This window comes from Capra hircus, chromosome 11 (genome assembly GCF_001704415.2).
Source record: "Capra hircus breed San Clemente chromosome 11, ASM170441v1, whole genome shotgun sequence".
In the NCBI taxonomy this organism is placed as follows: Eukaryota; Metazoa; Chordata; class Mammalia; order Artiodactyla; family Bovidae; genus Capra; species Capra hircus.
The window spans coordinates 100,055,176-100,081,163 of NC_030818.1; the positions used below are offsets into that span (position 1 = coordinate 100,055,176).

Below are 25,988 nucleotides of genomic sequence, written 5' to 3' on the forward strand. Positions count from 1 at the left end.
TTCTCTACCACTGAGCCACCTGGGAAGTCCTTCTTTATTTAGTCAGTCGATATTGAGCGAATCCCCACCATGAGCCAGAGACCAGGCTGGGAACTGGGGTGGGGGAGGCTGATCTGGGGAACCAAGATGCATTCCTGCCTTCAAAGGACTCATGGGCCAGTCAGGAGAGAGGTATAGAAAGAAGCTGTGAGAGCACAGCATGGGGTTAGCAGTGGTGGGGCCCCAATTCTCTCCAGGTGGTGGGAGGAAGCCCCGTCTGGGAAAGGATGGCCACAGGGACCCAGACAGCACCACAAGGATCTCACTTGTGTCCCAGAACCCTCCTGTGGGAGCCAGCAAGACTGGTGAGCAGAGGGATAGCCCCACCACCTGGAGTCATCAGATGACATATGGACGGTGTCTTATAACTCTTAGCAGAGGCAGCAGAGCCCAGGGGGTTTGGGATCCTTCTAGTCGAGTCTCTGCTATTTGAGAGCTGAGTGATTTTGGGGCAAACGACTGGGCTTCCCTTTACTCATCTGTAAAATGGGTTCTGTTAATGTGTGGATGTGAGAGTTGGACTGTGAAGAAAGCTGAGCGCCGAAGAATTGATGCTTTTGAATTGTGGTGTTGGAGAAGACTCTTGAGAGTTCCTTGGACTGCAAGGAGATCTAACCAGTCCATTGTAAAGGAGATCAGCCCTAGGTGTTCTTTGGAAGGGATGATGCTAAAGCTGAAACTCCAGTACTTTGGCCACCTCATGTGAAGAGTTGACTCATTGGAAAGACTCTGATGCTGGGAAGGATTGGGGGCAGGAGGAGAAGGGGATCACCGACTCGATGGACGTGAGTTTGAGAGTTGGTGATGGACAGGGAGGCCTGCTGCTGCTGCTGCTAAGTCACTTCAGTCGTGTCCAACTCTGTGCGACCCCATAGATGGCAGCCCACCAGGCTCCCGGGTCCCTGGGATTCTCCAGGCAAGAACACTGGAGTGGGTTGCCATTTCCTTCTCCAATGCATGCAAGTGAAAAGTGAAAGTGAAGTCTCTCAGTCCTGTCCGACTCTTCGAGACCCCATGGACTGCAGCCCACCAGGCTCCTCCATCCATGGGATTTTCCAGGCAAGAGTACCGGAGTGGGTTGCCATTGCCTGGAATGCTGCAATTCATGGGGTCGCAAAGAGTCGGACACGACTGAGCGACTGAACTGAACTGAACTGAATGCCTCCCTCTCCGGTTGCAGCCAGCCCCTGAGGAAATAGTAACTATGTGATAAGGCTTAGCAACGTAGTTGCTGCTCAACTTCTGTGGGTTGATTGTATTAACCGTCCTAATAGACAATAACTGGGAAGCACACATCCCTGTGGAAAGAAAGGGAGTTGCATTTTGTGCGTGTGTTTGCGTGTGTGTCTGCCTCTCGGAGAGTTTTTAGGTGATTGGGTGCAGGGAGCCACAAAAGTTAGGGCCGTGGGCAGACCTCCAGGGCAGGGGACGCGCGGTCCCCACTCTGCTCCTGCCCCCTCAGCGGGGTGCGCGGTCGGCGGGAGGCGCAGGTGTCCAGTGGGTTCCGCGCGTCCCCATCCCTCGCCGCCTTGGCCGGGCCCCAGCTCCCTTCTGCCGTCCGCCCCGCGTCCTCCTCTAACCTCGGGTCTGGACGGCGGAGCAGTGGGGCCGGGAAAGTTTGAGTCACGGTGGGGGGAGCGGAGGAGGCGGGCCCGTGACCCTGAACGGGGTGGGCTCTAGGACCCGCCTCGGGCTCCCAGCAGGGGGACCCCGCCGCAAACCCAGGTCCCGCGCGCACCGGCCGCGGCGCGACGGAGCGAGGGGCCGGCTGCAGCGCTCGTCGGGTGGCCGCTGGGTGCACCAGGGCGGTCGCGCTCCCCAGGACCCGCGAGCCTCCACCGCGGCAGCCGCAGCCCCTCGACCGCGCTCAGCATGAGGCCCCGGGCGCCGCTCCTGCGGCTGCTGCTGGCGGTCTCCGCGGCCACGGCGGCTGTGGTCGGCGAGCCCGGGACGGCGCTGCCCCTTACCACGGGGGGCGCCACCCTGGCCATCGTCTTCGACGTCACCGGCTCCATGTGGGACGACCTGATGCAGGTGATGGACGGCGCCTCGCGCATTCTGGAGCACAGCCTGAGCCGCGGCAGCCGCGTCATCGCCAACTACGCGCTGGTGCCCTTCCACGACCCAGGTAGCGCCCCCCGCGCCCCCGGCCTGGCGCCCTGGCGCCGTGCGCTCACCCGCCCGCCCTGCGCCCAGGGCGCACTGAACGCCCGCGGGTTGCACTGCGGCCCGGCAGGGGCGCCTTCTCCGCACGTCCGCTCTGCACCTAGGGCAGGCCTCGCAGACGCTGCGTCCTCTCCCAGCCCCCTACCCGCAACCCGAACCTGATCTCCCCTTCTCCCGCGCCTCCCCGCCCGCGTGGTCGGGTGGGTGATGCAGAGGCGCGCGCACTACCTTCAAAAGCCGCGCTGTGCGACTGTGCGGCTTCAGCAAATAACCTTCCTCCCGGAGCATCACAGGGTGAGAACCATCTCCCAGGCTCGCTGAGATGTTGAACTGGGGCCTTGGTGTCCAGGGCCTGGCCCGCGCGCGCCTCCGCTGGATTTGCCCTGTGTTAGTTCTTAGACTTTGCTCCCATCGTGGGATTCGGGGGCCAAACGCTGCATATTGCCCCTCACCTGTTCTCCAGAGAAAAACAGCAGCCGGTGGCATCCACCTACCCCTCACTGCCAGCACCCCCCTACCCCCACGTAACCCTCTCTCCCCCGCAGGCAGCACCTCGCCCCCTACCTTTCAGCTCAGGGTTAAGGCCATGCCCTTGAAAGGCTCCTGGGAGACCCCACTGTGGGCAGTTTCAAGGCAAACAGCTGGGGAGCTGTGCGCTCAGACTCCCAACCTTGGAAGTGGCAGGACTGCTCGTTCTCCAACATTTTTGGTGAAAAACTTCAGACTTACAGTAACATAGGGAGAAAAAGAAATGCATGAACACCTGTCTGCCCACCACTCAGATGTCATGATTAATTTTACTCAGTTTTGCCATATCTCTCCATTAGGCACCTCTCTGTTCAGAAGGATAGCTTTCTAAAGCCAAAAACTAAACTAAAAATAGCAGAGTTTTTTGCAGAATTGTATTACAAAGTGTTCTTGTTAGGAGGAAATGCACCCAAGTCTGGATGAGCTAGGAAGCCCTGTTAGAAGCCCTGTTTTCCTTGCTTAATCACAGCATCATTAGAGATTTTTGAAAAGCCAGGTAAGGGTGGGTGTGACATAATCTCTTACAGCCCTCAGGCTGAGTGTGGAGTCCCTCCGCATCCAGGAGCTCTGGGCTCTGTAAAGCTCTGCAGCTCACAGCCCAGAAGCCAGGGGTCTAGAAAGATTTCTGGGAACAGCAGAAGTTGGCTCCCACCTGGAAGTCAGGAAAGAGCAAGGTTAGGGGAATTGTGACATCATGGGGTGTGCGGTGTGTTCTGGGGGCTTCAGCTCAAACAGCTCATCCTCTGTACCCCTAACTTTCTCATTCCCTTTCTGGGTCATTTTTGTGCTTCCAAAGATAATGCATTGAAAGGGCTTAGCGACCATTTAATCCACCCTTACTCTTACAATTGGAGAGACTAAGGCTCTGGACACAGACAGGACGTCCCCAAAGCCACCTGCCAGGCTGACATAATTTCTGATTGATGCAGTGAACATGAGTTTGAGCAGACTCAGGGAGATGGTGAAGGACAGGGAAGCCTGGTGTGCTGCAGTTCCATGCGGTCACAAGGAGTTGGACATGACTGAATGATTGAACAACAATAACCCATACTTGTCTCTAAAATGCTTGCTCCACTGGCAGGCAGGAGAGCAGCCTGTTGGAAGTGGATACAGTGTCCTGGGCTCCATAGTGTCTTCACCGTCCCCTCTCTGGCCATCGTCTTCTTGAAGCCCTCGTTCCACCCCCAAGCTCTCCTCTCTGGATGCTGAGTGCATGCGTGACCCTCTAACCTTCACTCCATCTTCTGCAAAGCAAAAAAATCCCATCCCCCTTTCCCATCTCTGCTTCCCAAACCATGCTCCCTACAGACACCCCAGGTCCAGTGGAGGGGGAACCTCAGTGTTTGTTGAGCCCTTGCTGTATGCACAGTCTTGTGAAGCTCTCACTGTGAAGCAGGCAGGGTTCACGCCAAGAAGCCAGCAGCCTGCTGGTGACAAGATGGGCAGAGGGTAGCAGCTATCCCTCCTGACGGCTCCTGATTGTTGGTTAGTGTGGGAGGGGACTCATCAAAGGCTCTCTGAGGAAGCAGCATTGGAGCAGGACCTGAGGAAGAAGAAGGGAAATTGACCTGCTGGGGGATGCTAGGTGCCAGGGATACAGAGGGATGGAGGTCTTCCTAAACACATGGAGCTCGCTGAGTGGTGGTTGACATGTTGGGGCAGGTGTCTGTGGATGTGGAGCCTGGGTGCAGGAGGGGTGAGATGGGGCAGCCGGGAGAGGTGGGATTGGTCCGGGCTGTTGTTAGTGAAAGGTAGGGTCTGGCTGCTTGCTGCTCAAAAGCCAATGAACAGGCTGGGTTGGTGGAAAGGAAGGTTTGCTTTATTTCAGATGCTGGCAACTGGGTGGGGGAGGGTGGACGTCCGTCTAGAGGTCGACACCCCTCCACCCCCAACCACCACTGACAGTCACTGGGGAAGAGCTTTTGTAGACGGAGGGAGGGGCTGCATGCAGAAAGAGCACAGTCGGCTCTGACAGTCATCTTGAAACTGGTCATCAGTGGTCTGACCAGCATCATCTTGGTTGTTTTGGGTGCGGTTAATCTTCAGTTCCAGGGTTGGTCTGTTGCCATTTCTTGGAGGCACATTCTCAGAATTGGGGCAGCTTGAGTCACGGCTACAGACTGGTCATCATGTAGTTAACTTCTCCACCTGGTGGGGGTTTCAATATCTACAAGACAGCTCCCAGGATATGGCTCAGAAAATTATCTAGAGACTTTGAGAAGGAACCAAAGGTCTCCGACTATCCTTGATGAGCACATTATTATTATTCGGTCTCCTTTGACTGGTTTCCCTTATTTCTGCATATTCACACTTCTCTGATTAAACTTATTCTTTGACTAACCTTTTTCCACAGAAGAAAGGCAGACAGAGGACATGGGCGGGGGTGGGGGGCAAGGACCATAGTGTCCTGCTCCATTGCACTATGACCGCGGAACTGAGGACTCTTAAATCTCCTTTTATGGGCTTTGAGCAGACACTGAGTGTTTCTGAGCAAGGATTGGAGCTGGGGTTTAGGTTAGGCTGTGTCTTTTGACTCGGCCAGTGGAATTCCCTTTGGTGGAAGTGGGGCTGAGAGATTGGGGTTATAGCTGACAGTTCCCTGGTAGCTCAAACGGTAAAGAATCTGCCTGCAATGTGGGAGACCTGGGTTTGATCCCTGGGTTGGGAAGATTCCCTTGGAGAAGGGAATGGCTACCCACTCCAGTATTCTGGCCTGGAGGATTCCATGGACAGAGGAGCTTGATAGGCTACAGCCCACGGGGTTGCAAAGAGTCAGAAGCGACTGAGTGACTTTCACTCACTCACTCACTCACTCAGGTCCCAGGGCTGTGTACTGGGAGGGTCTTCCTAAAGGAAACCTCTACATTAAACCCCAGAGACCACACTTTGCGAGGCAAGTTTCAAGTGGTTCTGGGTGGCACATGCTTCAAGAAAAACCAGAACCTATGCTTTGGAAATGTTTTTTTTTCATGAAAAAAAAAAAAAAAAAAAGTCCCCAAATGGCAGAGTTAGACTTTTGCTAATGGTTTTCTTTTGGCTGAAATTTAGGTTGTTTTCGGTTTTTCTCTATTAAAATGTCGTAAAAAGCACTCTGGTGTGTAAATCTTTGTCTGCATCTTTGATTGGTTTTTTCATTGGATTAAAGTTTTGGAAGCAGAATTCCTAGGTCATTATATAAACATCCTCGGGGGGGGGGTGGTGAGGAGCACGGGAAACTCTTCAAATTGTTTTCCAAAATGTTTTGGAAGTTTAAGCTTCTGCCAGAAGCATCCGAGGGGGCCGTTTTAGAGCAGCTACCCTCAACCGTAGCGTGCTGTGTGTGTTCAGATGCTCAGTCTTGTCTGACTCTTTGCAACCCGATGGGCTGTAGCCCGCCAGGCTCCTCTGTCCACGGGATTTCCCAGGCAAGAATACTGGAGTGGGTTGCCATTTCCTTCTCCAGGGAATCTTCATGACCCAGGGATCAAACCCTTGTCTCCAGCATTGGCAAGCAGATTCTTTACCGCTGAGCCACTGAGGAAGCCTGGACAGCTAATAAACTGGAAAGGGGCATTGTTTTTTTGTGTGTGTTCAGTCGCATCTGACTCTTTTTGGCCCCGTGGACTGTAGCCCGCCAGGCTCCTCGCTTCATTAAATTTTCTAAGCAAGAACACTAGAGTGGGTTGCCATTTCCTATTTCAGGGGATCTTCCAAACCCCGAGATTGAACCCAAGTCTCTTGCGTTCCTCCACTGACAGGCAGATTCCTCACCTCTAGCGCCACCTGGCAATCCCCCAGCCCTAGGGATTAGGATGATAATATTCCACCTCCCCTTAATTCTAAAGATGGAGAATGATCTCTACTGATTTCAATTGCTAGTGAGTTTCAGTAAGTTCTCAAGTGTTCACTAGATTTGTGTGTGTGTGTGTGTGTGTGTGTGAATTTCTTCTTTTGTAAATTTTCATTTCCTTTACTCATTTTTCCGTTTGAGATTTTTAGTGGTTTTCTTATTAGTCAGGATGAAGACTTTATATTGATGATACTATTGCTTTTTGTTGTATGGTTTTGTATGTTGTCGCATTTTTCCTGATTGTTCGCCTTTCAATGTTTGTGGTTCTTAATGTTCTAAAGTTTTAAATGTTTGTGTAGTAAATCTAGTGACTTTTTGCCTTTGTAAATTTCTTTACTTTCATTCTTAGAAAGATATGTTTTTTTCTTATCACGAAATCAGTCAGGCAAATGTTCTAGGGTTTTCCATTTGTTCTCTTTTTTTCCCTTTAGGTTTACTTTTTAAACCTGGGATTAAAACAAACAAACAAACCAGCATATGGTATTAAAAAATACCTTGATGTGATTCTTCTAGAACAAGATAATGGTTAGGGTACATTGTATCAGATATTCCCCTCTTTTTCATTCATTTGGATCCTGTCTTTATCCAAAATTACTTTATATCAATTATTTTATCTTTCCATTCCGTCCTGTTGCATGACAGTTCTTGTGCCAGGGGGACACTGCATTCATTATTTGGATTTATAGTGGGGCAAATCCTTCCTCCTATTCTTTAAAAGAAATTTACCCCCAGCCTTATTGAAATGCAATTGACACATGATATTGTGTTAGTTTAAAATGCCCAGTGTATTGATTGGATACATTTGCATATTGCAAAATGATAACCACCGTAGCACTGGCTGATGCTTCCAACTTGTCACATAATTGCCATTTCTGTTTTGTGGTGAGAACTTTTGTGCTCTACTTTCTTGGCAATATTCAAGTACATAATACAGTATTATTAGTGATAATTACTATGTTCTGCATTCAATTCCCAGAATTGAATTGGGAATTCATCTCATAACTGGAAGTCTGTACCCTTTGACTAACATCTCCTTATTTCTGCTACTCCCTGACTCCTGGAAACCACTTTTCTCTGTTTCTATGAATTTTGGTGGTTTTTTTTTTTTAGATTCTCTATATAAGTGAGATCTTTGTCTTTCTCTATCTGACTCATTTCACTTAGTATGATGCCCTCAAGGTCCATCCAAGTTGTCCCAGACAGCAAGATTTCTTTCTTTTTTTCTTGTGGTCAAATAATTTTCTGTTGTGTGTGTATGCTGTATCATCTTTATCCATTCACAGCTGACCACTTTAATTTTTATCTTTTTTTGCCACAGTGTGCAGAAGGATCTTATTTCCCTGACCAGGGATGAAACCAGTGACCCCTGCAGGGGGAGTGCAGAGTCTTAAGCCAGTAGACCACCAAGGAAGTCCCTGCAGCTTAAAATTTTTAATGAACTTTACATTTTAGACCAGTTTTAAATTTACAGAATTATTGCAGAGGTAGTACAACAGTTCCCATATACCCGACATCCAGTTGTTTCTGTTATTACCATCTTCCATTATGATGGTGCATTTATCTCAACTGATGCTGGGAAAAAGTGAGGGCAGGAGGAGAAGGGGACAACAGAGGATGAGATGGTTGGATGGCATCACTGACTCAGTGGACATGAGTTTGAGTAACCTCTGGGAGTTGGTGATGGACAGGGAAGCCTGGCGTGCTGCAGTCCATGGGGTCACACAGAGTTGGACACACTGAGTGACTGAACTGAACAACCCAATATTGAAACATGATTGCTAACTGCAGTCCATTCTTTATTCGGATTCCCTCAAATCTCCCCTAGTCTGTCTCAGGATGCCATCCAGGACCATGTGTTACATGTGCCTGCCATGCGCCTTAGGCTTCTTGGTTGTGATGCTTTCTCAGCCTTTGTTTCTGATGCCCTTGACAGCTTTGCATATTGCCCAGGTGTTTTGTCCCTCCGTCGTAATTTGCCGGGTGTTTTCCTCCAGTTAGAGGGGGTAATGGGAGGAAGATCAGAGAGGAACAAGGCTGTTCTCGTCCCATCACGTCAAGGGCACATGCTATCAGTGAGACTTATCACTGCTGACGCGGGCCTCGATCACCTGGCTGAGGCTGTCGGATGTCTTCATGGAAGCTTACTCTTTTCTTTCTCCCTTTCTGTTCTCTCCTCTTTGGAAGAAAGTCACTACATGCAGCCCACACTTAAGAAGTAGGGAGTTGTAACCCACCTCCGTGAGTGTGGAGTATTTACAAAAACTGTTTGGAAATCTTCTGCACGAGAGAGTGGAATCCTCTCCATTTATTTGTTTATTCGATCATTTGTATGTATCAGTATGGACTCATTGTTTTATTCTTTGGGTTGTAATCCAGTACTGCTGGGTTTATTTTGTTGCTCAAGTTTTTCCAACTTTAATCATCAGAAGCACTTTCATTTGGCCTTTGACATACACTTACTGTTGTGAGCTATTTTTAAAAAAATTTTCTTACTTTCTTACTTTCTGGCACTACAAGCTATTCCAGGCTCATATATTTCCTGCCCCAGTTCTAGAATTAGCAGTTTCTCCAAGGAACCCTGGTTCTGTTTATTAAAAGATGGTATTCGATGCCAGCATTAGACACCAATGCTTCCCAGGTGGCACAGTGATAAAGAATTCGCCTGCCAGCGCAGGAGACACAGGAGATGTAGGTTCGATCGCTGGGTTGGGAAAATTCCCTGGAGTAGAAAATGGCAACCCACTCCAGTGTTCTTGCCTGGAGAATTCCATGGGCAGAGGAGCCCGGCAGGCTACAGTCCACGGGGTCATAAAGAGCTGGACACGACTGAACACACATCTCTCACTTCTCTGAGCTCGAGGTGTCCTTGTTGCTACTGGGTTGTCACTGCTACTGTATCTTTAGCTGACAAAGCCGGAGATACATGTTGTGTATGTAACTTGTGTATGCACCTACAACTATTTCTGGATTTACCATTTGTCTCTAGACTAAGCTGAACGAGTTCATTCTGCAGCCGCCAACTCTCTTTCATTACCACGTGGATCCCGCTAACCTCCTGCTCTTGCTTATCCATAACCTCCCGCGCCGACAGTGACTGCCCCAGCTCTCTTCATCCGCCACCCACCGTCACTGACATAACTGTTCGGTGTCAGCGCAGCGTTATGGTGGTTTTAGCATAGCTAACTTGCGCCCCATGGAAAACAACTTTATTAACAAGAGGACCGTTCTTTTGCCTTTCGTCTTGTAGATGCAACTCATTTCCAGAGTTACTTGGCCTGGGACCTTCTTCATGTTCCTTTTTATTCATCTTCATTTTTAAAAATATTCTTGAACATGATTCTTTTCAGAAGAAAAGTAGAAAAACTTAGCCAACTTCCCCCCAAAATTTCCTGTTGTGATTTTGCTCAGAACTGTGTTAAATATTGATTGATTTGGGGAAGAATTATCGTTAAAAAATTTTTAATTTTTTCCATGTAGGAGTGCCGTGTGTGTGTTGTGTTAGGTCGCTCAGTTGAGTCTGACTCGTTGTGATCCCATGGACCGCAGCCCGCCAGGCTCCTCTGTCCATGGGATTTCCCAGGCTAGAATGCTGGAGCGGATTGCTATTTCCTTCTCCAGGGGACCTTCCCCACCCAGGGATTAAGCCCAGGACTCTTGTGTCTCCTGCACAGGCAGGTGGATTCTTCACCTCTGCTCCATCGTGTTTCTTTCTTTTTTTGTATATTTATTTCCTTTATTGAAAACTTGTAGTTTTTTTCCCTTATAGGTTCCACCCATTTCTTTTTAAGATCATCTGTAAATATTCGGGGTTTTGTATGACTCTTTTGACCAGGACTTTTTTTCATTACATTTTTTGTAAATGAGTATTGCTAGTATGTTGGAAAGCAATTTATTTTCATATATTTATTTTGTTTCCAACTTTCTTACTAAAGGGTTTTTAAAAGACTAGTTCTAATTTTTTTTGAGGGAGTAATGTCTTGAGTTGTCTAGGTTGACAACCACACCCTGTCCAAATTATAATATTGTTTCCTTTTTTCCAATCAGAATTTTCACTCATTTGGAATGTTTTGTAGTATTTAGCAGCTAGAGCTTTCAGAACAGTGTTAAGGAATAGTGATGGCTGAAGTGGGTCTTGTCTTTATTGTATTCTTTCTTGTTGGCTCTTGATTTGAAGTTTTCTTCATCTGATGGAGGAAGATACTCTCATTCTTAATTTACCAAGGGTAGAAAAAACACCCCCAAACAAATAAGCCCCAATGGCTCAGCGGGTAAAGAATCTGTCTGCAGTGGACGAGACATAGGACATGTGGGTTTGATCCCTGGGTTGGGAAGATTCCCTGGAGGAGGAAACGGCAACCACTCCGGCGTTCTTACCTGAAAAATTCCATGGACAGAGGAGCCTGGTGGGCTACAGTTCAAAGGGTCGAAAAGAGTCAAATACAGCTGAGCACTGAACTGAAATCTGACAAACAAAAAAAGCCAAATGAGGGTGGGTGCTCAATATTAGCCAGTGACTTTCTGCCTTTGCTGAGATGTTTGTGAGCTCTTTCGCCTGTTGACCTCTTGGTGTGATTCTTTCCTTCTTAACCATTTCCACATTCCTTGCTTAATAATCCACCATGACCAGGCAAGGATTATTCTTTGGTATACAGCTGGATTCTATTTGCCAGTGTCTTGTTTGGGACTTCTCCACTCATTTCAATATGTGTGATCAGTAAGTGATATTTTTTCTTTGTGCTCTTTGTCAAATTTTGACATCAAGGCTTAGCTCTTTCAGTAAATAACTAAAATTGTTGTTTCCTCAAAAATTTACAAATTTAACACATGCTTGTTAAATGTTCTAATAACACTGCTCTCAAGAAATGTAAACACTTTTAATATTTTGTGTGCTTCCAGACTCTCTGCGTGTGTGTGTGTCGTTCACTTGCGTACATATGTACACTTCATTTTTTTATTACCTAAAAATAGGATGATATTATGCATACTGTTTTGCAAACTGATTTTCTGCCCCACATAATATATTGTGGGTATCTTTTCATGTTAGGAAATAATAATCCACCCCATTGTTTTCCTGACTACAGAAGCTGTTACAGGAAGGATCTTAATTTTTTAAATTAATAATTAATTATTTTAAAATTGGGGTATAGTTGCTTTACCTGCTGTGTTAGTTTCCTCTGCACAATGAAGTGAATAGGCTATAAATATACGTATATCCTCTCCCTTTTAGACCTCCCTCCCACACCCATTCCCCCGTCCCACCCCTCCAGGTCACCACAGGGCACCAAGCTGAGCCCCTTGCTCTCTGCAGGAGGCCCCAGCAGCTACCTGTTTTATACCTGGCAGTGCGCCTATGTCGGTCCCAGTCTTCCAGTTCATCCCCCCCTCCTCCCCCAACTGTGTCCACATGGAGAGATCTTCATGTATCTTCTCTTGACTTATCCAGCCATTCTCATATTGTGGAAAATAGGTTGTTTTGAGTTTCTTTACAATACACACGCACATTTGCAAAAGCATAGCTATTGGATAGATTCTCAGAACTGCAATCGCCATTGTTAAAGCATGTGAGCATTTTTAACTTCAATAGATATCAGCAAACTGTCCTCCAAAAGTGCTGTACCATCTTGCCCTCTTACCTAGAGAGTATGACACTGCTTTTCCCAGCCTTGTTGGCATCCAGGGACATTACTCTTCCTGCTTTTGCTAATCCAATAGGTGAGAAGTGGTGACCTGTTTTAATTTGCATATGTTTGATTGAGGGTGAGTTTGAGCATCTTCTCTGGGTCACCAGGTGTCCTGCCAGCTTTCCGCAGGGAAGAGGTGGTTTTAGCTGGTCAGCAGCCAGGATTCTTGTCATTGTTTAGTCGCTCAGTCATGTCTGACTCTTTTGCAACCCCATGGACTATAGCCCACCAGGCTCCTCTCTGTCCGTGGGATTTCCCAGGCAAGAATACTGGAGTGGGTTGCCAATTCTTTTTCCAGGGGATCTTCCCGACCCAGAGATCAAACCTGTGTCTCCTGCATTGGCAGGTGGATTCTTTACCACTGAGCCACTGGGGCAGGAGCCAGGATGCAGGCAGGCAAAGTGAACGTGTTCAGTAGGCAGAATTGCCCATGAGGTGGGGTGACTTGGCTTCTTGCCGCATGCTCTAATGTGTTTGTGTATGTGTGTGTGTACCAGTATATACTGTCATCCTGGAGTGACACTGCTGTTAACAAACTTCTCATCGTGAAACAGATAAATCAGTCTTTGCTCTGAGCAGAAAATCCAGCCCTCTGACCTGTCCCCTGGTGTCTCTCTCCTTCAACAGGCTTGTCCTTGTCACTGAGGGTGCCTCATCAAAGTGCCATGTCCCTGCCTGAGCTTTCCAGCATAACTGTGCAGGACAGGGGTGTGGGGAGAGGAGCAGGCTGGGCATGCCTCCGGGAGGAGGAGCAGGAGGACGGGGACGCGGTGAGTCTGAGAGTGGGGAGGCTGCCTGCCTGGCAGGCCTGGGGTGGCTGAGTGCATTCGGTCCACCTGGTCCCCAGGGATCCCTGACAGACTCACAGTTCACTGGCTCCATATGTGATTCCCAGGGGATTGCCCGGGAAGGATGGGCCAGGCAGGATGCCAGTTTGGGCTGTGGCACCTTCAGTCAGTCCCGCCAGGCCCCCAGAGAAGGGGGCCATTAACCACTGGGTGGTCCCTGTAACAAAGAGGCCTGGGCTGCTCTGAGAGGTGGGGAGACAGGAGTGACCTTTGAGTTGAGATGGGGAAGGGCTGGGTATGGGCACGGTGGTGGTGGTTTAGTCACCAAGTCATGTCTGGCTCTTTGTGACCTCAAGGACTATAGCCCGCCAGGCTCCTCTGTCCATGGGATTTCCCAAGCAAGAATACTGAAGTGTGTTGTCATTTCCTTCTCCAGGGGATCTTCCTGACCCAGAAGTCAAACCTGGGTCTCCTGCCTTGCAGGCAGATTCTTTACCAACTGAGCCACCAGGGAAGCCCTGGGTGTAGGTGGCAGGGGAAGGGGGGTCCATACAGAACCAGGGGTAGCACAGTGGGCAGAGGGAACAGCACAAACGATGGCTCTGAGGCTGGCGGGAGTGTAGATCCAAACATCTCCCTGAAGATGGGGGGACTGGCAGATGTAGATGCTCAAGGCAGAGCCTGAATCCATCATGTGATCAGGGCCCCAGGTGGCTCTCAGGAGACACGGATTCTAGATTCCTGGATGCCAAGGAGGAAGTTGAGGAAGGTTCTGAGGTTCTGGGGCTTCTTTAGCTCTTTGGACAGAACCACAGTGGCTTCCTGCCCTGCCTCGTCTGCCTTCAGCAGTGTCTTCAAGGGAGTCCATTCAGCCAGCCCCAGGCTCAGGAACTGTTGTAATCCGAGCAGGCCAGACGTCCTTTTCTCTGCCTTTTAGACATGGAAGGACTGAGTCCTGGAGAGGGGACACGATTTGCCCACCATGGTGGCAGATGGTGGGACCCTGCGTGGAGCCGTTGCAGTTGGAGGAGGGGCCATGTGCACACCCAGAATGACCCCAGGATATAAGTGCTGCTTTCAAGGAGGGGGAAGCATCCCTGCAGCTTCCTGTTTGTAAGACCTTGGGCAGTCTGCTTTACCCACCTAAGCCCTTGAATTCTCGTCTATAAAATAGAGATAATAAATAGGAAGCTATAGGTTGCAATATGATTTTTTTTCTGAGCAAATTTATATTAAGTGCCTAGGACAGAATCGGGTGCTTAATAAATATCAAAACAATGGTAGCTGTCCTTATCATCATTGTCACCATCATTTTGGGATTCAGTATAGCCAATTATGTGGCTTTGGAGCTAATTATGTGGATTGGGACATTATTCTAGATGGAATTCTAGACATTATTCTAGAAGGACTCGGGGAAGAGTCCTGGATGTGAGGTCTTTCTGAGATTGGACTTCTGGTGCCTGACTGTGGCCTTGACCACTGGGACGCACACAGTGGGTGAGGGGCTGGACCATCCATCACCCATGTGAAGGGCTGGGTGATTCTTTTTGTGCGTGATCCTCATGTCCCAGAGGCTCCACACCCTCCTCTTGTCGAGTGGAAAAAACTTCCCTATAGAGAGATGGTTCCAGTTCTGGGGCTTGCATGCTCCAGGACAGCACAAGAGCCAAGGTCGTGGGTTTAATCATCCCTGGGGCCGGCAAGCCCTGCTCAGAGAGACTGCACGCCACATCTGCCCAGCTGTTTGGCAACTGCCCACCTCCAGTCACGAACCTCCCTCCCCCTCCAGGAACAGGAATGAGGGGCTGGGGAACGAGTGTCAAAGGTCTGCAGCTTCATGCGTGGTTGAGAGCTTGGATCTGGGGTTGGACAGATCCAGGTTTGAATCCCATCTCTGCAACTTCCTCATTGTAAGATCTTGGGAAGTTTGCTTTCTCTTCCTAGCCCTTGAGTTCTCATCTATAAAACAGAGATAATAAATAGGAGGCTATAGGTTGCTATATGTTTTTTTTTCTGCAAATGTATATTCAGTGCCTAGAACAGAATCAGGTACTTAATAAATATCAAAACAATGGTAGCTCTCCTTATCATCATTGTCGCCATCATTCCAGGAGACGGTATAGCCAATTATGTGGATTGGGACATCATTCTAGACGGAACATGGTCCTCACAGAATTCTTGTCCTTCCTAGAACCTCAAAATGTGACCTTTTTTGGAAACAGGGTAATTGAAGATGTAATTAGTCAGGATGAAATCATGCAGAAGTAGAGTGAGCCCTTAATCCAATGTGACTGATGTCCTTATAAGGAGAGAAGAGGCACAGGGAGGCGGTCCTGTGACGTGGAGGCAGGATTGGAGTGATGCTGTGTCTGCAAGTCAGGGATCACCAAGGATTGCTGGGACCAGGAGAGGTGAAGAGGAAGACGGCATGGGGCAGAGTCTCCTCGAGAGCCTTCAGAGAAAGCATGGGCTGCTGACACCTTGTTGTTGGACTTCTAGTCTCCAGGAATGTGGAAGAACACACTTCTGTTGTTTAAAGTCACCAAGTTTGTGATCTTTTACTGTATTAATAGTGACCTCAGCTAACTGGTGGGGCTGCCCCAGTGGCTCAGATGGTAAAGAATCCGCCTGCAGTGCAGGAGACCTGGGTTCGATCCCTGGATTGGGAAGATCCCCTGAAGAAGGGAATGGCAACCCACTCCAGTATTCTTGCCTAGAGAATCCCATGGACGGAGGAACCTGGTGGGCTACAATCCACGGGGTTGCAAAGAGTCGGAAACGATTGAGCAACTAATACTTTTACTCTCAGGAAACTAGTACAGATATTAACTACCACTTACGAGTTGTATGACCTTCATCAAGGTCTTGGCATCCTCAATTCTAACAGGGAACTGAGCTAAACTCTGTGAGATAATAAGTGCTCAATGCATTGAAACTGCTGCTAGGCTCATCACCCACTTCTATCTCCACCACCGCCACCACCACCACCACCATCCTCAGTGTCATGAGTATCAGCATTACCATCAATGTCGTCACCACCATCATCATCACCAGCATCAGCAGCATCAGCAGCATCAGCAGCAACAGCAGCACTGCCACCATCATCCACATCAAATCATGCTGGGAAGGGCTTTTTATCCAGAGCCAACCCTGCCTGGACCACGTGAGGGAAGGAGATGGACAGGGGCTTAAGCAAGCCCTCTCGGTGGGCAAACTCACATGGAGACATGCTAGGTATCCTGCCCTGTCCTAGTACCTCACTGTGTCCTGCTGAAAGGCATGTCTTGAAATAACCACCCTGCTGAAAGCACCGTGTCCTGGAAGCTTAGGGATGGTGAGTGATGATGTTGCAGCAAGTGTCAGGAATGAAAAATAAAGCCGTGGACCAGCATCAAAGAAAGACAAGAAGGCATCCATCTCTGTCTCACTGCCTGGAGCTGTGGATGGATGGGTGGGCGGGAGGACAATCAGACAGCAAGGGGGACAGGTGGAAAGAAGGCCTTCGTGCCCCCATCCCTGTTTGGGCATCTTGATAGCTGGTCCAGCCCTGGAATGATGGGACTGGTCAGTAATAGTCAGTGCCCGGAGGTGGCTTGAGGATTATCTGTTCAGTGCAAGAAGGAAATCAGACTAGTTTTCTGCATCAGTGTGTCTGTGTATGCAAGTGTGCTCTCCCCTGAGGGCCTTCTTTGTTCAGAACTTAGGGCAGAGCTTTTAAAATGCCCTGTCCTCCACCTCAAGAGGAATGAGACACACTTTTGTCCATCTGGCCAGCTCTCTCTTAATATGGCCAACTCCCCTACATGCCCTGAATAACCACCTTTGGTTTCCTGCCTCGTTTTGGATCTGTTTCTCTGAGTGGAGGGCAGCGAGCAGCATGCTGTGATGGAGGGCCTGGGGATCAGACAGGCTTCACATCCAGCAAATAATTGCTGAGTGTTGACTGTATGCCTGGCATTGTGCTGGGCATAGGATAGAAAGATAAATGAAACTTCGGTCCTGACTTGACGCTGCTCAAACAGTATACTCTAACAGGATTTGTTATGAGTAAATAAAGATTATTCATGCACGCATTTGGACAGTATTTCTTAAGCACTCACCATGGGCCAGACACTGAGGTTGGCAGGAGGCTACGATGATGAACAAGAGAAGGGGCCACTGTTGGCATGACGTAGTCAATCAGTTCTTCTGCCAGATCTTCCCACCTGACCTTGAAGGACTCCTTTCCCCTCTCTGGCCTCAGTTTCACTGTCTTTTTAAAGCTGGGGTCTTTGGATCTCTTCATCCTCAACGTTGTTATGTTTGGCACATAGGACGGTAGTCAAATCAGTTTTCCCCAAGCCCATTTCTTTTTTAAAAATTTATTTTATTGAAGTGTGGTTGCTTTGTGATGTTAAGTTTGGCTGTACAACAAAGCGATTCAGTTATACATATTATATATCCTTTTCCATTATGGTTTATCACAGAGTGTTGAATATAGTTCCCTGCGCCATACAGTAGGACCTGTTGCTTATCCATCACATTTGCTAATCCCATACTTCCAATCCACCCCTGCATCCTGCAGCCCCTCCCCCTCTCACAAGCCTGTTCTGTGTCTGTGAGTCTGTTCTCTGTGTCTGTGAGTCTGTTCCTGTTCCATAGCTGAGCTCATCTGGGTCATAGTGTAGATGCTACATAGAAGTGAGATATGGTATTTGTCTTTCTCTTTCTGACCTCCTTCACCCGGTATGATGATCTGTCTGTCCATCCATGTTGCTGCAAATGGTATGGTTTCCTTCTTTATGGCTGAGTAGTGTTCCGCTGGGTATATACACCACGTTTTCTTTCTCTGCTCCTCCGTCAGTGGAGATTTAGGTTGTTCCTGTATCTTGGCTGTTGTGAATAGTTACACAGGGGTCCAAGCCCAGTCTTGAAGGAGACAGGATGGTGGAGGTTGAGGTAGGCCAGATAATGTGCCCCCAGATACCCACAGAGCTTGTACATCTATTCCTTGTCATGGCAAAAGGGACTTTGTAGAACTGGCGAAGTTAGGAATCCTGAGATGGGGAGATGACCCTGGATTGTGTAGCTGGGCCTGTGGTAATCACAAGGGTCCTTCTAAGAGGGAGGCAGGAGGATCAGAGTAAGTGAAGGAGATGTCAATGCAGAGCAGAAGGAGAGGAAGCTATTTTAAGATGCGACATTACTGGCTTTGAAGATGGAGGCAAAGACCGTGATCCAAGGAATGCAGGAAGTTTCCAGAAGGGAACAGATTCTCCCCTAGAGGCTCGGGAAGGAACCCGGCCCTGCCAGCACCTTGATGTCAGGACTCCTGGCCTCCAGAAATGAACGTGTGGTGTTTCAAGACACCGAGTCTGTAGTCTTTTGTTACGGCAATAAGAGACAACTAACGCAGCGTCCGTAAAGTCCTTTCCAGGGATCTCCAGCCCAGGGGGTCCTCCAGGGCTCCTGAAATTTCCTGTGTCTTGTGTTTGCCATACAATCCCTGGCTGAGACACCCAGAGGTTAGATGAGGTGGTTCTTGTTGGGGAATGTTGCTGAGGGGTGTGGGGGAGTTGGGACTGGGCAATTCCCCAAAGAATTTTCTTTCCTCTCCGTACAGAATATCTCAGAACAGCCTAGATGCAAAGTCAGACTTTGGACTGTAGGTCTGGCATTCTCCCCACCTTCCACTACAGGGCTGCCCATTTTGGTTTTCTCCACCCAGTAAAGTTGTTTAAAAAAAAAAAACCCAACTGAAAAAACAGAAAAATGAGGGGAAATCCCAGAGGAAGCTGGTGACCTACATTTTAACTTGACAAGTAGAACCAAGGAGAGGATCAACTCCCTTTGACTAGTATTATCCTTCCAAGAAACTTCAATACTTTGGCCACCTATTGTGAAGAACTGACTCACTGGAAAAGACCCTGATGCTGGGCAAGATTGAAGGTGGGAGGAGAAGCGGTCGACAGAGGATGAGATGGTTGGAAGGCATCACTGACTCAATGGACATGAGTTTAAGTAAACTCTGGGAGTTGGTGATGGACAGGGAAGCCTGGCGTGCTACAGTCCATGGGGTTGCAAAGAATCAGACACGACTGAGCAACTGAACTGAACTGATCCTTTCATGGAAGAAAGAGCGACCCTTAGCTCCCCAAGAAGGAAACAGATGGACTGCAGAAGAAAGGGCCGTCCTTCCACCTGGAGCACATTTACGATAACCCTGTTTCTCCTGTTGCTGTGAATGGGAGGGAATGTGATCAGCCTAGCACTGGTCCAGCCTGGGGAACTGTCAGGTAGCCTGAGAGATTCCCTCTGATAGATTGCGATGGAGGGGGCAGGGCCTCCCAGATTCAGAACCAGGCACTCGGACTTCCCTGGTGGCCCAATGGTTAAGACCCGGTGCTCCCAGTGCAGGGGCCCAGCTTTGATCCCTAGTCAGGGAACTACAGCCATGTAGCAACTGAAATCCTGTCCTGCAACTAAGACCTGGTAGAGCCAAATAAAATAAGACTATATATATCACATTTTGAAAAAAGAACTGGGCACTGCAGAGGCTTCTCTTGGTTTCCAGGCAAGGAGCAGTTGCCGATGATTCCTGAACAGGGATGATATGAGCAAAACTGGCCATGAAGTTGGCTCCTCTGGCCTTGACAATAGATGGATCAGAGACAGGAATGTCTGGGGATAAGGAGGACAGTGATGGGGTTACTGAATTTGTATCCAGAGTCTTTACAAATGCCCTTCCCTTTGGCCCAGCGAGTCTGCTTATGGGAGTGTATCCCAAGGAAATGATGGAACTAGTGCTTAAATGTGATGAAGATAAAGATGTTCTTAATAATGTTGTTCATTAGGAAAATTGGAAACATAACAACATGGGCAAGTCTTATCCAAAGGAAATAGTTTATAGCCATTAAAAATGACTTTGAACAGTGTATTTGACCTTCGGGAGAGATGCTTACAACTATGTTGTTCACTGAAAGAAATCAAGTTAAAAAGAGTATGTTATTTATACGTAAACAGAACTTTTGCTACAAGTAATATGCGTTTGTATAAGATTTACAAATATGCGCGAACATTTTGAAAGTTATGTGTAAAAATAAGAGTAATGATTTCTGGTTGGTAGAATTCCCTTCTTTTTCTGTATGTCAGGAGTTTCTATGTACAGTTCCATAGGAAGCAGTTGTCAAGAGCTCAGATTCTGGAGTTGTACAGGCCTAAGCTAATATTCAATCCTGAAGGGAATCAACTCTGAATATTCACTGGAAGGACTGATGCTGAAGCTGCAGTTGCAATACTTTGGCCACCTCATGGGAAGAGTCAACTCTTTGGAAAAGACCTTGATGCTGGGAAAGAGTGAAGGCTAAAGGATAAGGGGGCGACAAAGGATGAGATGGTTAGACAGCCTCTCTGACTCAATGGACATGAATTTGAGCAAACTCCTAGAGATAGTGAAGGACAGGGAAGCCTGGTGTGCTGCAGTCCACGGCGTCGCAAAGAGTTGGACGTGACTTAGTGGTTGAACACTAACGACAAAACTAACATTCTAGGTCTGCTGCTTCCTGGTTTTGTGTCTATGGGCAAGTTACTTAGCTTCTCTGGGCTTTCATTTCTCCTCTGTAATATGTGGGTAAGAGTTGGCTTTGCCAGGTGTGAGGGAGGATTCAGTGAGCTAATAATATACAGGCAACATCTCAGCATATGGGCTGATACATAATAAGTGCTTAGGAAATGTCAGTATCATTAATGTCATGTATTTTTAACTGAATGTATGAAAGTGAAATTGTTAGTTGCTCAGTTGTGTCCAGCTCTTTATGACCCCATGGACTGTAGCCCGCTAAGCTCCTCTGTCCATGGGATTCTCCAGGCAAAAATACTGGAGTCGGTAGCCATTTCCTTCTCCAGGAGATCTTCCCAACCCAGGGACTGAAGCTGGATCTCCTGCATTGTAGGCAGATTCTTTACCGTCTGAGCCACCAGGAGAATCCCTGGTTAAGCAACAAGGTCCTACTGTATACCACAGATCAGTTCAGTTCAGTTCAGTCCAGTCTCTCAGTCGTGTCTGACTCTTTGCGACCCCATGAATCGCAGCACGCCAGGCCTCCCTGTCCATCACCAACTTGACCTGGGGAGTACCTCTTTCAGTATCCTATCATTTTGCCTTTTCATACTGTTTATGGGGTTCTCAAGGCAAGAATACTGAAGTGGTTTGCCATTCCCTTCTCCAATGGACCACAATCCGTCAGACCTCTCCACCATGACCCGCCCATCTTGAGTTGCCCTGCGGGCATGGCTTAGTTTCATTGAGTTAGACAAGGTTGTGGTCCTAGTGTGATTAGATTGACTAGATTTCTGTGAGTATAGTTTCAGTGTGTCTGCCCTCTGATGCCCTCTTGCAACACCTACCATCTTACTTGGGTTTCTCTTGCCTTGGGCGTGGGATATCTCTTCATGGCTGCTCCAGCAAAGCACAGCCGCTGCTCCTTACCTTGGATGAGGGGTATCTCCTCCCGCCGCCCTTCCTGACCTTCAACATGGGATGGCTCCTCTAGGCCCTCCTGTACCCACACAGCCACCACTCCTTGGACGTGGGGTTGCCCCTCCCGGCCGCCGCCCCTAGCCTCGGGCGTGGGGTTGCTGCTCCCTGTTGCTGCCCTGGCTTCGGGCATGGAGTTGCTCCTTTCTGCTGCCACCCTTGGCCTCGGGCGCAGGGTATCTCCTCCCGGCCGTTGCCCCCGACCTCGGACGCGGGGTAGCTCCTCTCAGCCGTTCCTGTGCCATCGCAGCTGTATTTAATATCCTATGATAAACCCCGGGTTGGGAAGATCGCCTGGAAGAAGGCATGGCAACCCACTCCAGAGTGCTTGCCTGGAGAATCCCCATGGACAGAGGAGCCTGGCAGGCTGTGGTCGATGGGGTTGCAAAGAGTCGGACATGACTAAGCAACCAAGCGCACTAAGTGCTTGATAAACCATTATGGGAAAGAATATGGAAAAGAATACATATATGTAACTGAGTCACTTTGCTGTTCAGCAGAAATTAACACAGCATTGCAAATCAGCTACACATCAATAAAATTTAAAGAAAAGAAAAGGAAGATCAAAGAATTGCATGTTCAGCTCATCAGAGCCAACTCCCAGTTGCTGAGCTTTTGGTTCTGAGTCAAGCATGGTGCTTCCCTGCCTGGCTTCACTGGATTCTCACAATGATGGTTCTCAGCTAGGAGAAACACCTCGTTTTACAGATGGGGAAACTGAGGCTTGGAACTGTGTAGTAAGCTCTGAGAAGCCCTATGGTAGGAGAATGGTGGAGCCAAAATTTCAACCAGATCTGTCTGAGGTCAAGCAAGAGTCGCTCAGTCATGTCTGACTTTGCGACCCCATGGGCTGATTTTCTGACTTTGCGACCCCAGGGGCTGTACAGTCCATAGAATTCTCTAGGCCCAGAACACTGGAGTGGGGTGTCTTTCCCTTCTCCAGGGGAGTCTTCCCAACCCAGGGATTTAACCCAGTCTCCCAAATTGCAGGCAGATTCTTTACCAGCTGAGCCACAAGGGAAGCCCAAGAATACTGGAGTGGGTAGCTTATCCCTTCTCCAGGGCATCTTCCCGACCCAGGAATCGAACTGGGGTCTCCTGCATTGCAGGTGATTTTTTACCGACTGAGCTAGCAGAGAAGCCCGTCTGAGGTCAAAGGCCAAGGTTTTGGCTGAATTAGTCTCTGCAGAGTTCAGAAGGAGGGAGGTGGTGGGGAAGACTTGGTAAAGGCCAGAGCAGGCGCAGAAGGAGGTGTTGGACATGGTCAGTAAATATACAGCAGAGGGGCAGGAGCCAGCGGGTAGAAGTGTGGTGTAAATATATATATATATGCAGCCCAATATATATATTCAGCCAAATAATATATATATATTTACTCAGCCATAAAAAGAATGAAGTCATGTCATTTGCAGCAACATGGGTGGGCCTAAGAGGTTATCAGACTAAGTGAAGAAAAGTCAGACGAGTACCATGTGAAATCACTTATATGTGGAATCAAAATACAACACAAATGAACATATATCTGTGAAACAGAAACAGACTCCCAGATGCAGAGATCAGACTTGCGGTTGCAGAAGAAAAGCTGGTGTCCAGACTCTTTCTTGATAACTGTGGATGAATGCCGGATGATTCCACGTGCTTCATTTTCTAAGAAGTAAGGTCGGTTGACGAGTTGCCAAGTACAGGAATATTTTTTAGAGAGTGCTTGGAATTTAGAATTCTTGAACTAAAAATAGTCCGTTACTAGAATTCACCAGGAACTCAGACGAACTATTTCCTAAAGAAATCAGCTGTCCACATCAGCTTGCAAAACCCCCACTGTGCATATGTCCAACACGGTGAGTTGGAATTCTGTCTCTGTTCTCTGTACACTGGTCGCCTTATGTTAGCTGTGGCTTTCAGTGACTTCTCTTTAATAAAAGACTTTTTATTAGGGAAAATTTCAAGTATATGCAAAGTAAGCAGAATAGTGTAATGAATCCCTATGTCTCATGTGGCTCAGCGGTAAAGAACCCACCTTCAGTGCAGGAGACACAGGAGGCCTGGGCTCAATCCCTAGGTTGGGAAGGTCCCCTGGAAAAGGAAATGGCACCCCACTCTAATATTCTTGCCTGGAAAATTCCATGGACTGAGGAGCCTGGAGGGCTACAGTCCGTGGGGTCACGAAGAGTCTGACACGATGGAGCACACACCCGTGGGTATATCCCCATCCCCCAGCATCACCAAATACCCTGAAAACCTGCCATTCTTTTTCCTCTATAGCTGCTTCCCCACTCCACTCCATCACTCCACGATGATCACTTTTTATGGTTCTTTTTTTTAATGAGGTAAAATTTACAAACCTTGAAGTACTGCACATCTTTGCTTTACATTTTTGACAACTGGATACACCCGGGGAACCCACATTCCCATCATCATATAGAACACTTCTGCCTTCCCCGACAGTTCTTTTGATCTCCCTATCCCCTAGACAACCCCTGATCTGACTTATTTCAGCTTTGATTAATTCTGCCAGTTCCAGGGCTTTCTATAAATGGAACCACATAGTAGACATGCTCCTGAGGCTGTCTTCTTTCGTGCAGTACTGAATCTGTGAGATTCATCCATCTGGTTGCCTGTATTGGTAGCTTGTTCTGTTTTCTGGCTGAGTGGTATTTGATTACATGAATGTACCGCAGTTTGTTTATTCATTCACCAGCTGATGGACAGCTGGCTTGTCTCCAGTGCTGGGCTATTGTGAATACAGCTGCTATGAATATTTGAGTACAATTCTTTTTTTTTTTTTAATTTTTAATCAGAGTATAGTTGTTTTAAAATGTCGTGTTAGTTTCTGCCTGTGTGACTGCTAAGTCACTTCAATTGTGTCTGACTCTTTGTAACCCTATATGACGTAGCCCAACAGGCTCCTCTGTCCATGGGATTCTCCTGGCAAGAATACTGGAGTGGGTTGCCATTTCCTTCTCCTGGGGATCTTCCCAACCCAGGGACTGAACCCGAGTCTCCCTGTGTCTCCAGCACTGCAGGCGGATTCTTTACTGCTGAGCCACCAGGGAATCTGTCTCTGCAAATGGCTCATTTCATGTCTTTTTGTGGCGAATATCCCATTATGTATGCACACCACATCTTGATCCATTCCTCTGCTGATGGACGTTTAGTTGGCTTCCATGTCCTGGCTGCTGTGAATAGTGCTGCAATAAGCATTGGGGTGCATGTATCTTTTGGAATTCTAGTTTTTTCCAGGGGTTTGCCCAGGAGTGGGATTGCTGGGTCATATGTTAGTGCTACTTTAAATTTTTTAGGAACCTCCACACTGTTCTCCATAGTGGTTGTATCACTTTACATTCCCACCAACAACGTAGGAGGGTTCCCTTTTCTCCACACCCCCTCCAGCATTTGTTGTCTATAGATTTGTTGATGGCCAGTCTGACCAATGTGAGGTGATATCTCACTGTCATTTTGATTTGCATTTCTCTAGTGATTAGGGATGTTGAGCATCTTTTCCTGTTGAGCCTCTTAGCCATCCCTACGTCTTCTCTAGAGATACGTCTGTTTAGGTCTTCTGCCTACTTTTTGACTGGGTGGTTTGCTTTTTGGATGTAAGGCTGCATAAACTGTTGGTGTGTTTCAGAGATGAAGCCCTTGTCAATTGCTTCATTTGCGAATATTGTCTTCCAGATCTGATCCTGGCAGCTGCTCCCTCACCCCTCCCCACTTCGCAGGGATCTCTGAGTTCCAGGCCTCGGTTCCTCTCAGTTGCTGCCCAGTCCACGGAGATTGTGCGTCTGGGGGTCAAGCCCATCTGGTCCTCTCTCTCTTCCCTACAGATATTGGCCCGGTGACCCTCACATCAGACCCGGCGGTGTTTCAGAGGGAGCTGAGAGAACTCTACGTGCAGGTGGGCTGCCCCGCTCCTGGCTGCTGGCCCCCTGTGCCCTTCATCCCAGTCCATGCCAGAGGCCCAGGTTATTGCCACACCCAGGGGCCAAGATGGTGCTTCCTATAATGACCTGCCACCCAACTCTGCCCGGGGCTCCCCCTCAACTTGGAGGGCCTGGAGATTTTGTACTGCTTGGGGTTCCTTCCTTGATTCAGCGAACCAAGTACCTACAGGAGTCCCTGTGCCTGGCACATAGTAGGCCCTATTATTGACTGCATGGGTGCAGGGGTTGAAGGAGGGGGTATATGACAGCTAAGGGAAGATGTTTGTGTGCTAAGTCGCTCAGTTGTGTCCTAGTCTTTGCAACCCCATGGACTGTAGCCCGCCAGGCTCCTCTGCCCATGGGGTTCTCCAGGCAAGAACACTGCAGTGGGTTGCTGTGCCCTCCTCCAGGGCATCTTCCAGACCCAGGGATGAACCTGTGTCTCTTGTGTCTCCTGCATTGCAGGTGAGTTCTTTACCACTAGCACTGCCTGGGAAGCCCCAGGGAAGGTGCAAGAGAGGT

The 25,988-nt window shown here is 48.4% G+C and overlaps 1 protein-coding gene across 1 annotated transcript in view; it reads left to right on the forward strand.

The window, feature by feature from the left end:
* HMCN2 (hemicentin 2) overlaps window positions 1,791–25,988 on the forward strand; it is a 173,956-nt gene continuing 149,758 nt past the window's right edge. The window contains exons 1-2 of the mRNA XM_018055981.1: window positions 1,791–2,167; window positions 25,371–25,441. Coding sequence (XP_017911470.1) covers window positions 1,912–2,167; window positions 25,371–25,441 — 327 coding nt within the window. The 5' untranslated portion in view covers window positions 1,791–1,911. The remainder of the gene's footprint in view (window positions 2,168–25,370; window positions 25,442–25,988) is intronic.